The sequence below is a fragment of the Cetorhinus maximus genome, chromosome 14, assembly GCF_964194155.1.
Source record: "Cetorhinus maximus chromosome 14, sCetMax3.hap1.1, whole genome shotgun sequence".
In the NCBI taxonomy this organism is placed as follows: Eukaryota; Metazoa; Chordata; class Chondrichthyes; order Lamniformes; family Cetorhinidae; genus Cetorhinus; species Cetorhinus maximus.
In genome coordinates, this window is record NC_135892.1 from 88,238,636 (window position 1) to 88,253,454 (window position 14,819).

The 14,819-nt window shown below is 43.4% G+C and overlaps 2 protein-coding genes across 5 annotated transcripts in view; one reads left to right on the top strand and one right to left on the bottom strand.

The window, feature by feature from the left end:
- camkmt (calmodulin-lysine N-methyltransferase) overlaps window positions 1–1,829 on the bottom strand; it is a 303,206-nt gene extending 301,377 nt beyond the window's left edge. For 3 of the 4 annotated variants that reach the window (XM_078557185.1, XM_078557187.1, XM_078557188.1), the window contains exon 1: window positions 1,504–1,787. In XM_078557185.1, coding sequence (XP_078413311.1) covers window positions 1,504–1,641 — 138 coding nt within the window. In that variant the 5' untranslated portion in view covers window positions 1,642–1,787. Of the gene's footprint in view, window positions 1–1,503 lie in introns of all 4 variants that reach the window. The other variant, XM_078557186.1, reaches the window with a different exon arrangement.
- A 272-nt stretch (window positions 1,830–2,101) lies between these two features.
- prepl (prolyl endopeptidase like) overlaps window positions 2,102–14,819 on the top strand; it is a 70,092-nt gene continuing 57,374 nt past the window's right edge. Inside the window, exons 1-4 of the mRNA XM_078557184.1 lie at window positions 2,102–2,547; window positions 9,115–9,243; window positions 12,256–12,319; window positions 14,130–14,339. Coding sequence (XP_078413310.1) covers window positions 2,350–2,547; window positions 9,115–9,243; window positions 12,256–12,319; window positions 14,130–14,339 — 601 coding nt within the window. The 5' untranslated portion in view covers window positions 2,102–2,349. The remainder of the gene's footprint in view (window positions 2,548–9,114; window positions 9,244–12,255; window positions 12,320–14,129; window positions 14,340–14,819) is intronic.

Consider the following 14,819-nt stretch of genomic DNA (forward strand, 5'->3'; position numbering starts at 1 on the left):
TTGTTTGTCATGACTCTCTGCCTCCTATACCTGTTAATTATGTACCCAAGTTCCCACCATCCCTTTAATTCAATATGCTTCGATGGCTGAAGAGAGATAAGACCATGAAAACACAAGGATGAGAACTTTAAACTTGAGATTATGGGGACCGTGAACTAATATTGTTCAGCGAATGCAAGTATGATGGGTGAACAGGATGTGGCACAGGACAGGAAGTAGGCAACAGAGTACTGAATAAGCCAAAATTTATGGAGGCTTCAGGATGCAAGACTAGCCAGGAGACAATTGGAACAAGTTGAGACTGGAGGTGGTGACAGCATTGGTGAGAGTTTCAGCAGCAGGTGGCCTGAGGCTGGACATAGACTGGTGATGTTATGGAGATGGAAGGAGGCAGTGTTTATGATGGAGAGGATTTGGAGTTAGAAGCCCAGCTCTGGGTAAAATAGGACACCAAGTTTACAAAGAGTTCCATTCATCCTGAGACAGTGGTTGGGTAGGATATGGATGAGAGTCAGCTATGATCGGATGTCAGACAAGCAGACTGACAACACAGAAGCAATGGAGGAGTCATGACAGATGGTGGAGGTAGAGCTGGGTTTCTTCAGTGTACATGTGGAATCTGGCTTCGTAGCATTATATGCTGCTGCCAAGGGGTGGCATACAGATGAAGGAGAGGAAGTGGCCACATAGATGCTTAGGTGGACTCCAGGGTTAAGAACATTGAGATGTGAAGAGAGCCCTTTGAGGCAGATGCTCTTGGTTTGATTGGATAGGTAAGATTGGAGGCAAGTGAGAGCAATCCCACTGAGCTGGACAGAAGTTGTTGAAGGAAAATTGCGAGGTCAACAGTGTCAAAGGCTGCAAAAAGGTCGACAAGGGCAAGGAAGAAATAGTGCACTACCATCACAATCACAATGTATGTCCTTTGTGACTTTGGGTAGAGCTGTTTCAGTACTGAGGTGGGGATGGAAAGCTGATTGAAGAGATTCAAACCTGGAGTGGTGGGAAAGATGAGCACACATTTGGGAGGTGACTATGTTGAAGCACTTGAAGAAAGGAAGATTGGCAAAGAATGATCATTTGGAAGACAGAAGGATTGACGGTGGGTTTTCTTTTCTGAAGAGTGGGTGATGACAGCAGTTTTCAAACAGGTGACAGCACCTAAAGGGAATTCAATTAAGGCCAGAACTAAAAGGCCTTCTGTGCCATATAATCTGATCTAATGTATAACTTTAAAATAAGGACTAAATTGTCTGCTCCCCTTCGTCGAATTATCCCTTGTTCTCGAATCTTACCACTTTAAGACGACACTTGGTCTTGACAGTGTGTGTGCAATGCAGCGGCTAATTTATAACAGATATGTGATGTAGAATACAGCACTTCCATCATATGCATTGTCGAAAATTATGCTGCAGCCTTCTGCCTTCCCGCTCTTCCCAATGTATGCATATGATAAAAGGCGAAATCTCTGCGGCAACACCCTCCCCCAGGTTGGCTCCTTACCCATTGCAGCAGTTTCCAGCGGGCTCTCGCCGGACTGGACGGGGGCTGCTCGCGCGCCCTCCCGTTTCCATGGCAGCCCTGGGCAGCCCCGAGTTCGGAGCCGGCCGCCGCATTCTGATTCCCGGGGCCGCATTCCATCCGCGCGACAAACGATCAACTGGTTCCCAGAGCAGCAGAAAGAACAAAGTCTCGCTCGCTCTTAAACTACTGCTATTCTCTTTGGTTTAATCTGATTGACACACGCTTCACAGTGATGCATCTTAATGATGGCTTCCCGCTCACAATGCTCCAGTCTTTGTTCTTTCTTTCTTTCCCCCCCCCCCCCCAGAAAAGGCACAGAAATTTTGCTAAATAAATATAGGGAGGGGGGGCGGGGGGGGTGGCGGTTTGGAAAGTGGAGCAAAAAATAAGTCAGAGTCAGAGCCGGCTCGCGCGTGCATTTGTTTTACTTCCGGTTAGAAGGCACTGAAGACCAAAGCGATCGACATGGAGTTGAAATCGACGTGAAGGGCGGTGGTGATTGGACGGTGATTGACGGGTGGGTGATTGATTTGTTCAGTCTCAGGGTGACATCCTAACTGGCGCCTGGGTCGCTGACAGGACAGTGAGGCTATCGGCTGTCGGGACTGTTCATTTGTCATTTCTCCCAGTCTAAACAGTAATTGTCATCTGTAGACTTTTTTTTTGGAAACAAAATTTGGGGGGGGGGGGGGTGGGATTAAGAGACCAGCACGTGTGGCCTTTGATTTTATTTCCTGTGGTCCTCCAAGGCAGCGATCTCCCCATTGTTTGGTTTGACGTGTATTCGACTCAGTGACTGACTTTACGGCGTGGATTGGGATTAAAATGCACAGGGTGCTCAGTATGTTGCTGAAGGGGAAGTTGGCCGTTCATCGGTCCGGGTGCTTTGCAGCAGCTCCGTGTGCTCTGTTAAGGAACCCCTATGAAACTCAGTCTAGCAGCCAGAGCTTCACCAGCCTTGCGAGAAACTGTAAAAACTTAGAAATGGAAAAAAATAAGCAATCTCGAGGTTTTAATGATCAGGTGAGTACTGCTCCCCCCCCCCCCCCCAAATGAATTGAGCTTCATCAGCAAGACGATCAAAGTCACTTGTATAATTTAGAATATATATCTCAAATTTTTCTGCACGTGTACATTGTTTTACAGTTATGGCCAAGCCTAGTTATGTCCTGTTGCTTTCACATCTGTGTTTTATACCTCAAGTATGTGCTTTTGTGGCAGTGTCCCCTGCCCCTGAGCCAGAAGCTCCAGATTGGAGTCCCACTCCAGGACTTGATGGCTAAGGAAGGTGTGTTCATAACGTAGTCATTATCAAACTGTAAATCCTTCCAATCCACCTTTGGCAGGTGGTAGCAACGGGGGAGTCTGCGGAGTGGTGCCCCTCAAGCCTCTGGCGACAGGCCATCAACCTGTTCCAGGAAAAACTAGCCATGGAAACAAATATAACCACGTTCTTTGTTTGCCTTACATGCCACTAGACATGGGAGAGAACCAAGGAAGGATATACTTGCCATATGCAACTATTGTATTTAATACATATGCATGCGTGCCCTTCCTTTAAACTTTCCCGTTGTATTTTGCTGTATTCACCTTTATACTGGAAAGTGCTTATGAAAACTTGTCAACCTGTATTTATCATTTTCTACCAATGGAGATGCTGCAGTGACATCATTGGTGGGGTTGGCGTAGGTGGTGGTGTGTAATTAGAATGTGACATGTTTACATAGGGCAAGATCCATCATAAATGTGGACATAGAAAGCTTTAATTAAAAAGAACAGAATGACTGACTGAATAGACTTGCCTCGCATTTTCTCCATCACTTGATGTCTAAGTAACATCTCTTGATGTCTCCATCCCTTGTGTCTAAGTGACCAAACTGGACACAATCCAAGTTTGAAGGCAACTTTCTCCAGCTATTTTGGCTTCATAGTTTAACGTGCTACCACAAAAGCAAAATACTGCAGATGCTGGAAATCTGAAATAAAATCAGAAATTTCTGGAAACACTCAGCAGGAGAGGCAGCATCTATGAAGAGAGAAACAGAGTTAACTTTTCAGGTCAATGCCCTTTCATTAGAACTAGAAGAAGTTAGAGATTTAACAGTTTATAAGCAAATACAGAGCGTCAGGATAGGGAAGTTAGGGGGAGAAAAGGAAAGAAGGGAAGGTTTGCAATAGGGGAGAGGGCAGGAGTGACAGAATGATAAAAAGAATGATGGTGCAAAGCAAAAGAGGGTAGTGATGAACCAATAAAGAAACAAAAGATGGATCCGGAGGAGATGACATTGTGGTATTGTCACTGGATTAGTAATCCAGAGGCCCAGGGTAACGTTGTTGGGACCTGAGTTTGAATCCACCATGGCAGATGGTGAAATTTCAATTCAAAAAACCTGGAATTGAAAGGAGTCTAATGACCACCATGAAATGATTGTCATAAAAACCCATCTGGTTCATTCACATCCTTGAGGGAAGGAAATCTGCCGTCCTTACCTGGTCTGGCCTACATGTAACTCCAGACCCAGCAATGTGGTTGACTTTTAACTGCCCACTGAAATGGCCTAGCAAGCAACTCAGTTGTATCAAACCACTAAAAAGTCTAAAAGCAATGAAACCGGATGGACCACCAGGCATCGATCTAGGCACCGGAAATGACAACAGCAAACACAGCCCTGTCAACCTTGCAAAGTCCTCCTTACTAACATCCTGTGGCTTGTGCCAAAATTGGGAGCGCTGTCTCACAGACTAGTCATGCTTAGTCATACAGAATTACACCTTACAGACAATGTCCCAGACACCACCACCACCATCCCCTGGATATGTCCTGTCCCACCAGCTGAACAGACCCAGCAGAGGTGGTGGCACAGTGTGGTATACAGTTGGGAGCGAGTTGTCCTGGGAGTCCTTAACGTCGACTCCAGACCTCATGAACTCTCATGGCATCGGGTCAAACATGGGCAAGGAAACCCTCTGCTGATTACCACGTACCACCCTGCCCCCCCCGCCCCCTCTGCTGATGAATCAGTACTCCTCCATATTGAACACCTCTTGGAGGAAGCACTGAGGGTGGCAAGAGCACAGAATGTACTCTGGGTGGGGGGCTTCAATGTTCATTACCAGAGTGGCTTGGCAGCACCACTACTGACTGAGTGCTAAGTGACATAGCTGCTAGACTGGGTCTGCAGCAGTGGTGAGGGAGCCAACAAGAGGGAAAAACATACTTGACCTCATCCTCACCAACCTGCCTGCCACAGATGCATCTGTCCATGATAATATCAGTAGGAATGACCACCGCACAGTCCTTGTGGAGACGAAGTCCCGTCTTCACACTGAGGATACCCTCCATCGTGTTGAGTGGCACTACCATTGTGCTAAATAGGATAGATTTCAGACAGATCTATCAACTCAAGCCGGCAACCATGAAGCGCTGTGGGCCATCAGCAGCAGCAGAATTGTACTCAACCACAATCTGTAGCTAGATGGCCTGGCATATCCCCCATCTAGCATTACCACCAAGCCAGGGGATCAATCCTGGTTCAATGAAGAGTGCAGGAGAGCATGCCAGGAGCAGCACCAGGCATACCTAAAAACGAGGTGTCAACCTGGTGAAGCTACAACACAGGATTACCTGCGTGCCAGACAGCATAAGCACTAAGCAATTCCACAACCAATGGATCAGATCTAAGCTCTGCAATCCCGCCACATCCAGCCGTGAATGGTTGTTGACAAACAACTCACTGGAGGAGGAGGCTCCACAAACATCCCCATCCTCAATGATGGAGGAGCCCAGCACATCAGTGCAGAAGATAAAGCTGAAGCATTTGCAATAATCTTCAGTCAGAAGTGCCGAGTGGATGATCCATCTCAGCCTCCTCCGGAGGTTCCCAGCCTCACAGATGGGCCAAGCACAGACTAGCCAATTCAATTCACTCCACGTGATATCGGGAAACGGCTGAAGGTACAGGATACTGCAAAGGCTATGGACCCTGACAATATTCCAGCAATAGTACCGTAGACCTGTGCTCCAGAATGTGCCGCGCCCCTAGCCAAGCTGTTCCAGTACAGCTACAACACTGGCATCTACCTGGCAATGTGAAAAATTGCCCAGGTATACCCTATACACACAAAGCAGGACAAATCCAACCCGGCCAATTACAGCCCCATCGGCCTACTTTCGATCATCAGTAAAGTAATGGAAGGGGTCATCGACAGTGCTATCAAGTGGTACTTGCTTAGCAAAAACCTGTTCACTGACACTCAGTTCGGGTTCTGCCAGGGTCACTCAGCTTCTGACTTCATTACAGCCTCGGTTCAAACATGGACAAAAGAGCTGAACGTCAGAGGTGAGGTGAGAGTGACTGCCCTTGACACCGAGGCAGCATTTTATCGAGTGTGGCATCAAGGAGTCTTCGCAAAACTGGAGTCAATGGGAATCAGGGGGGAAACTCTCAACTGGTTGGAGTCATACCTAGCACAAAGAAAGATGGTTGTGGTTGTTGGAGGTCAATCATCTCAGTTCCAGGACATCAATGCAGGAGTTCCTCAGGGTAGTGTCCTTGGCCCAACCATCTTCAATTGCATCATCAATGACCTTCCATCATAAGGTCAGAAGTGGGGATGTTCGCTGATGAATGCACAATGTTTAGTACTATTCGTGACTCCTCAGATATTGAAGCAATCTATGTCCAAATGCAGCAAGACCTGGGCCTGGGCCAGAATTTTATCCTCCAGAAGCGGGCTCGTGGCCAACCCGAACTTACGTGAGAAAATGTCAGACGTGCGTCCCAACTTCGTCTCACCATAGTACGGTCAGCGGGCACGCGTGGGTGTTGGAAGCGTGCTGCAGACAATTAAACAGGCAATTAAGCCCATTGAAAAGGCAATTGTATGAAATTTTACGTGGCCCGTGCGAGTTAACGGTTGGCGCATGGACCACACGGACAGGCGGCCATCCCATTTTTAATTGAAACTCAGTCCAGGGCGGGATAAAAGTTGACCAGAGCTGTGGCTATGTGAGTTGGTAGGAGTTTAGGTGAGATAAAAGCAAAAAGCTCCCCTCCAAGCCACTCACCATTCTGACTTGGAAATATATCCCCGTTCCTTCACTGTTACTGGGTCTAAATCCTGGAACTCTCTCCCTAACAGCAATGTTGGTGTACCTACACCACGTGGACTGCAGCAGTTCAAGAAGGCGGCTCACTACCACCTTCTCAAGGGCAATTAGGGATGGACAATAAACGCTAGCCTAGTCAGTGATGCCCACATCCCTTGAATGAATGAAAAAAGGTGTAAATGGCAACAGCAGAACCCCTAACAGCACCTGCTCTCGAATAAATGGTGGTTATGATCTGAAGTAGTTGAACTCTTTATTAAGGCCGTTAGGCCGTAAGGTGTCTGATCAAAAAATGAGGTGCTGTTCTTCGAGCTTCCATTCCATGGAACAGTGTAGGTGACTGAACACAGAATGCTCAGAGTGGGATGGAAAGTTAAAGTAGCAAATTACTTGAAAACTCAGAGTCACACTGGAGACTGAAGAGAGATGTTCAGCAAAGCGGTCACTCAATCTGCAGGAGACCCTGATGTTTAACCTTCTGTTGACTTTGGTATTTGCTGCTCCATACTAGTTGAATATGCTGAGTATCATGCCTTATGATTCCTAGGTCTTGTTATCAAATGCCTTCTGAATGTCTAGACACAACTTGTCTTAGGGGTTGTCATAGTCTACTTGAGATGTTGTAAAGAACATATCTTTTTATTTCTGTTAGACTGTGGATTAAAATTACAATGGCTACAGTTTGAAGGACATGTCTACTGGAACAGTGTCAGGGATATATGCAATGTTTCTGTCCTGGAACAGAGTGTGCCATGAAAGACAGGATGGTGCCGAGGAGGAGTCCGGTCGAATAGGGAACTGCCTGGCAACAACATTTTAATTGGCTCCTGACCGGGTGACTAGGGTTTGTGTGAGAGCAGTGCAGCAGAATAGCTCCTAGCCTGAAAGAGAAAAGACCTAAACCCTCTTGACCCTGTGTGTGTAAGATTCCAGTAATATTACAATAATAGCTAGCTGGCTTTTTCTCCTCATATCTCTGTAACCTGCTCTCTCTCTGAAAACCCCTGTCAAGAGGAAAAGGTGAAAATCACTGTTAGAGGCATTGAAAGGCTCAACCAGTGAACTAAAGACTGAAAATGCTGGAAGACCACCTCGTATCATCAACAAAGACCAATTTAGAAGACATTGATCAAAATCAACCCCTCGAATCCTGTACTCTGGAATTAGTGCTATTGAACTGTTTTATCCCACCCTTAAAATCCATGTTCTTTGTGTGTCTTATGTGTCTTGTATGTGTGTATAGGGATTTAAGAAGGGGTAGAGTTTAAGTTATAGATTTAGAAATTAGCAGTTCATATTTCTCTCTTTTGCCACTGGTTAAAGTCAATTTGTTCAATAAACAGTTATTTACTTATTAAGTTTACAAACCTGATGCTTGTATTCTGTTAACCTAAATTAAACAATATGTGGGTTAGTCAAACTTTTTACATTTGTCGCGGCTCGGAGAGCAGTGAGGCTTGATATTGCAGTGCACCATCCTCAGTTAGTCGTGACAATGTCACTTCCTCAAAGTAGGAAGTTGGTCAAGCAGGATCATTCCTTTTTTGATTCATGGCTGATTGTTATTCACTAAATTATTATTGTAAAGATAATCATCAAATTTGGTCCTAATAACTCCATTATTTTACATAATATTAAAATAAGTTACTTTTTTGTACGGTTAATGTGTTTTTAAACCTTTTCAGTGTCCAGTGATTCCCTCAATGCCATACAAAACTCCTCCCTCATCTTCTTTAATATCTTGGGATAAGCGCCATCCATCTCTGGGGATTTACTGTTTTTGAGACCTTTTAGTTTTATCAATATTTATGACTTACGACTTCAAAATCTGGAGTCACATCTACCTTGACAGTTCAACTATCAGAGCAGCAAAATTAAAAAAATATATATCTTGTTTCATTTAAAAGGAAACATAAATTTAAAAATGGTCCCAGTGCTTTCTGAAAGGAAACTTGTGTTGACTAGTAATTTGTCACTTGGTAGTACAGAATTTGAATATCGCTGAAAAGAGAGACATGTTGTCAAAATTTTGCATCTTGCACTCATTAGGACAAATGCAAGAATACCAAATTTCAACCAACCACCACAATTTTCCCCTGTGGTTATAAATTATTGTGATGATTTGAAATTTGGCATTCTTACGTTTGCCCTGATGAGTGCAATATGAAAAGCTTTGTCAACGTGACACTCTGTTCAGCAATATTCAACAAACAATTTATTTTTGTTTAGTGTGTTGAAAAATATATCCTGGAACAATTCCTTGTTTATGTTAGCTTTTGAAACTACGCGTCCTGTCCCCTACCTTCATATCACAGAAGGGACGCTTTTAAAAAATCTTCACTTATATCATAATTCAGGATGTATTGAAATCATCTAGATATGAAAAATTGATATATAGTTATCCAATATTGGCTTTATAAACGTTAACAATTTTTGGGGGGATTTCTAATGAATAGCATACTCGTTTTTTGTCTCTCAAGGAACTTTTGGAAGCAGAACTAAAATATTACAAATCTAAATCACGCAAGTACAGTAAACTCGAAGACTGGTTTAAAAAGAGGTTGGAAGCCATGTGCAACAAATATGTTTCTAACAGTTACAGTCCTGTGGTAAGTCTATTCCAGCATATTGCCGAAAATAAGTCATTATCATTGATTTTACAATGTTTTTTTTAGAACGTGCTTTATGTAGGCACCAATCCTTGATCGAGCACAGTACATCATCTTGAGTTATGAGCTTTGGATCTTGACTCGATGAAGGGAGCGGTAATGCACAAAGGCGGAATTCAGAGGAATGGAGAGTTAGGCCTGTAGGAGATTGCTGAGATAGAGGCCGGAGCAGTACTATGAAGCGTATAAACACAATGTTCAAATTTTTAATGCAAGATGTTTGGGGGACTGGAAGACAAACATAGCAAGGAAATAGCGATGCAAGCAGATCTAGTTATGGACTAGGATCAGGGCAGCAGAGTTTTTGATGAGTTGAAGTTTGCAGAGCGTGAAGAATGGAGAGTCGGCAAGGGAACATTGGAATAGTTGAGTCTGAATGAGGGTTTCAGCAGTGGGCGGTTTGAGGCTGGGTCAGCAAATGACAGCATAGTCAGCGTATACAATTGCAGATCTTCTGCTCACAAATTCATTTCAGGTCAGATCAATGTTTTCAGGTCAGATCAATGTTTCCAGGTCCTGCGGTTCCCACCTCATCACTGCATTCCATCTTATATTCATAGATAGCAATATCACCTTTAATGTGTTCAGGCAAAGGTGCTGGCTAAGCACTCTTCAAGTGCTGCCAGATCCCTACATTCCAACACTCAGTGCTACCAAATCCAGGTACCCGCTTCACAGTATTGCCGTGCCATTGAACTGGCTCCTAGTCCCAGCAAAGCCCACTGCTTTACCGCTAAACCTCACATACCAAACTCCAAACTACAACATATTGTCCACTCAATTTTGAATTGTATTTCCAAAAATTTTGGAAGGCTTAGGAGGTAGTGATTTGATACCTTCCTTCAGGGCAGGGTTACCCAATTTATTCTCTTTGTGGGCTGCTTGGATGTATACCATGGAGCCCATTGTTACAAATGAAAGTTTGACCCAATGCCTCGAACGCAAATTGGCTTTGAAATTTGGCATTTATCCATGTCTGAGTGAGCAATGCTGAGAACAGAACTTCTCAAATTACCAAGACAGCAAAATTCAAACTGGAGAAATCAAATGAGGAAGATGTATTAACATGTCGAAATAGTGAGAGTTTGAGGGTTGCAGAATGTTCAAGCACATCATTTGATACCTCATATCCAGATCATTAGCTTCATATAGTCTATTAACTTTTGGGATGTAAGTGGTGGGATGCGTCTGACCCCTGGCAAAGTTTGTGTGCTTGGCGTTGGGCCACGTAAAGTTGTACTTATGTGATGAATCTGGGGCATCCCCGACCAGAAGAGTTTGAATCAGGTGGTGTAAGTGGTCAGCTAGGAAGGGGTGTAGAGGATTCCTCCCACCATAGAAACAAAATGAAAGAATCCCCTGCAACCTCCTGGAGGCCAGTATGCTTCTTCTGCTTTGGCAGACTGACATTGTAGTTAAACCTTGGCCAGGATTTTGAGGCCCTGCCACAGCGTCTCCCCCACGGTGGATGCAGCAAGCCATTTAAATCTCCATTCGGGGGCTGTAAAATCCTGGCCCATGTCACTTGTAAACAAGGGCACAAGACCTCCAAACTCGCTGCCCTTCCCTCCACCTCTCCGAAATGGATTCTATATTAAATAGAATTACATTTAAGTCACAGCCCAGAAACAGGCCATTGATTTGTAGCAGTGTTTATGCTGCACCTGAACCTCCTCTGCCTTACTTCATTTCACCCTTTCAACATACCCTTCTTTTCTCCTTCACGTACTTATCTAAATCCCCTTATATGCACCTATGCTGTCTAATGTGTCCTGTGGAAACTCTCAGAAACAGTGGAGACCCAGTTCAATTCCCAAAGTATTTTGGCCTTGTAATATTTTGAAATAGGCCTAGTTATTCAGCAGACTAACGGTCCAAGTAGGTAACCTGCTTATTAATAACAGCACACAAAAGGTGAGAAATCAGTCACCTGCCATTTTAAAGTTGATGTTGTTTCGACTGGAAGTCAACTTAAACATTCAAATCACCCGTCTTTGTTTCTAAAAGGTGAATGTACCATTGGCTCCTGAGTGTTTTGTTTATGAACAAATTTGCTAGAATGAAAGTTGTAAAAATCTAGTCAGATTCTCAAGGACAAAAATATTCTGCCTTTTTTATTCATTCACAGAATTTGCATGTCACTGACAAGGCCAGCATTTATTACCCATCCCTAATTGTCCTTGAGAAGATGGTGGTGAGTCAGCTTCTTGAACAGCTGCAGTCCGTGTGGTGAAGGTATGCCTACAGTGCTGTTAGGTAGAGAGTTCCAGGATTTTGACCCAGCAGCAATGAAGGAATAGCAATATATTTCCAAGTCAAGATGGTTGTGGGATTGGAAGGGAACTTGCAGGTGGTGGTATTCCCATGCACTTCCTGCTTCTAGGCAGTAGAGGTTACGGGTTTAGGAGGTGCTGTTGAAGAAGCCTGGCAACTTCCTCCAGTGCATCTTGTAAGTGGTACCCACTGTAGCCACATTGTGCTAGTGGTGGAGGGAGTAAATGATTAAGGCAGTGGACAGGGTGCCAATAAAGCGAACCGCTTTGCCTTGAATGGTATTGAGTTTCTTGAGTATTGTTGGAGCTGCACTCATCCAGGTAAGTGGAGAGTATTCCATTACACTCCTGACTTGTGCCTTGTAGGCGGTGGACAGGCTTTGGGGAGTCAGAAGGTGAGTTACTTGCCGCAGAACTCCCAGCCCCTGACCCGCTTTTGTAGCCAAAGTATTGATGTGACTGTTCGAGTTAAGTTTCTGCTCCGAGTTATTTATTCGGGCATAATCCATTTTCTGACCCAGTAAAACATGTATTTGTAGATTTTTCATGTTCCTCTTCACTGATCCCTCTGTGTTTGGTAGGGACAGGGCCAATAGAGTGCTGGATTGTGTGAATAATAATAGACGTGTATTGTGATTAGTATTTTGATGTGGTTACCTTTGTTAAATTGTTTTCACAGATACAAATAAATGACCTTGAATACTTCGAAGAAGATGGCTGCATTTATAGAAGACTTCAGAATAGTAAGTCTTTCAGTATAACATAATCAGCATAGAAACCATAATGAATAGAACCTAACTGAAGCCACTCAGACACTGATACAAGATGAGGCTTTTCAGCTGAAGCATACTGGCTCAAATCTGCCTGAGGCTGATCACTGAGATCTTTTTCTCTGAAGATATCCATAGCCCATACATTAAATGGTGCTGTAACAATATCAATCTTGTGAACCTGTCTAGAGGACAAAAGTAATAATTCTGTGCCAGTTCAATTAAAATCCATTTGAACTCCTTAATTTTTGCTCTTAAAAGACTGTTAAATTTAACTTCCCACTGCAAAAACTTAAGTAAACAATTTTGTGAATTAAAATTGAGCTTGAGACAACTTAAATTTTTCTTTGAAAAACCCCAAACTTCCTCTCCTCTCCTAAAAGCACTAAGTTTTGTTGAGGTGCAGTACCAGCTGTGACCTTGTTCCAATATCTCATGCAAGTGATCATTCTTAATGTCTGATTCCAAACAGGCTGGTCACCACTCAGAGCATTTCAGTCAAGCACCATCATGTTATCATCCAAATTCCACATTATTGTCAGTTTGGCTAAGTGGGACTACACTCACCTTTGAGTCAGAGGTTTAGACCCCTGACTTATGAGAGAAAATTATCAGCCTGATTTCTCATTACTGATCACTGTCTACAGAATCCTGTTGAAAAGTACATTAACATATGAGTATTAGGCTCACGCTCATACCGCCCACCGACGTTCACTATCTAGGTTAACACATGACGAATAATCATTTGGGCAAGGTACTGGGGGCTGTCAGCATGAAATAAGGACAAATAAATTAGCAATTAGAAAATTGGCAGAAAGGAAGAAAATTGACAAAGAGAAAAGTTAATGTTTGGAAATTCCATAGGCCCTAGTTCCCAAACTTGCTGTGATTTAACAGGCTACTACCTTCCAGTCATTAAGAGTTTTTATTTTTGCAACTACAAACATTACAGTTTTATGCTGAATATTATCTTAAGTTCAGCCTTGTCGGTCACTACCATAAGCAGACCTCGCATCCACTACAATCTGGAGTGCACTTTTTCTGTCCAATTTCTCTTATGATCTTGTTAGGTCATTGAACCTCTTTGCGCACTGAACCCAGACCCTAGATATAATGCTGATGGCACTTGATCCTGTCAGCCACCTCTTTCCACACTTGCTTTATAGAAGCCAAGGGGATGCTCCTGCAGCCACTTGGGAACAGCACCTCCCTCCTTGCTCTGACTTCTTCCATCAGGCTCTCCAGGGAGGCATCAGAAGAATAGAGGGACAGATAAGGAGACAGCTCTTCAATTCATTTATGGCACTAAAATTTGTTCTATGGTCGGACAAGCAAAAAAAAACAACATGAGAATGTGACCTCGTTTTAATTAGGACTCAGGAGGTGCAGTGGAAATTACATGCGTCATGTGGGCAGGTTGCCAAATCCCCATCACGATTGGGAAAGCAGCCCATTAGTTAAGTAGAAATGAGGCCCAGAAGTTAAAATTTCCTGGGGCTCACCCTTGGGATGTCATAGTTTCCTTCTGGCTTCCTGATATGTGCCCACAAGTTAAAATTGAAGTATTATTGTTTATTGATTTTGTTATTTAAAGAAGCCTGTATAAAAAAGGAAAATGCGACAATAACATTCTTGTACAATATCATAGGAATTTACTCCCATCATCATAGAAAGACATCCAGTTGCATGTATGGAGCAGAATTCTGTGCTATTGATTTGTAACTGAACATTTCAGTTGTTCTACTTTGTACTGTACAATGTGAAACATTATTTATGTCCAAAGGTGATCAAGTTCCTGAAGTTGTGTTATGCTTGGATCGGCTGCATTTTCTTCAAACAAAGGATACTCAATTTCAACGTATCAGAGTCTCACCAAACCAGAAGTATTTGGCTTCAAGCATACATACTTTATCGGATGAGTCCACTTGTGTTGTGGTCAAGCTTGATCCTAAACCAGAGGTGGTGCATGTTTTGCCAAGAGCATTTAGTTTTGGTGAGTCTGGGACAGTGTTTCATGAATTCACACTTACAAGATCATTCTCAAGTTATTTGTTTTGTTCTGTTTTGTGGATGAGATACTAAACTGAGTCCTATCTCTGTGTTTGCAGTAGATCAGCTGAAGGTTACAGATCCTTTGGCACTATTCAAAGACATACAGAATGTTCTCATGGTGCCATTGCAATATTCATCCCTTGTCCAACACCAGTAACATCATATGAGCTAATCATTCATTCCTTTGCTGGCACCTCCCTAAGACAGTCACTGAATTTCATTCTGACATGATATGTTGCTATATAGATACAGGTATAATTTTAATTTATGTTAAATTTATATTACGGAACTTTTACAAAAAGCTTCTTTCAAAGAAAGTCTTTCAGATGAGACCTTAAACCTGTCCTCTCAAGTGGGCGTAAATGATCTCATGGCACTATTTTGACCAAAAGCAGAGACGTTCTCCCTGGTATCCTGCCCA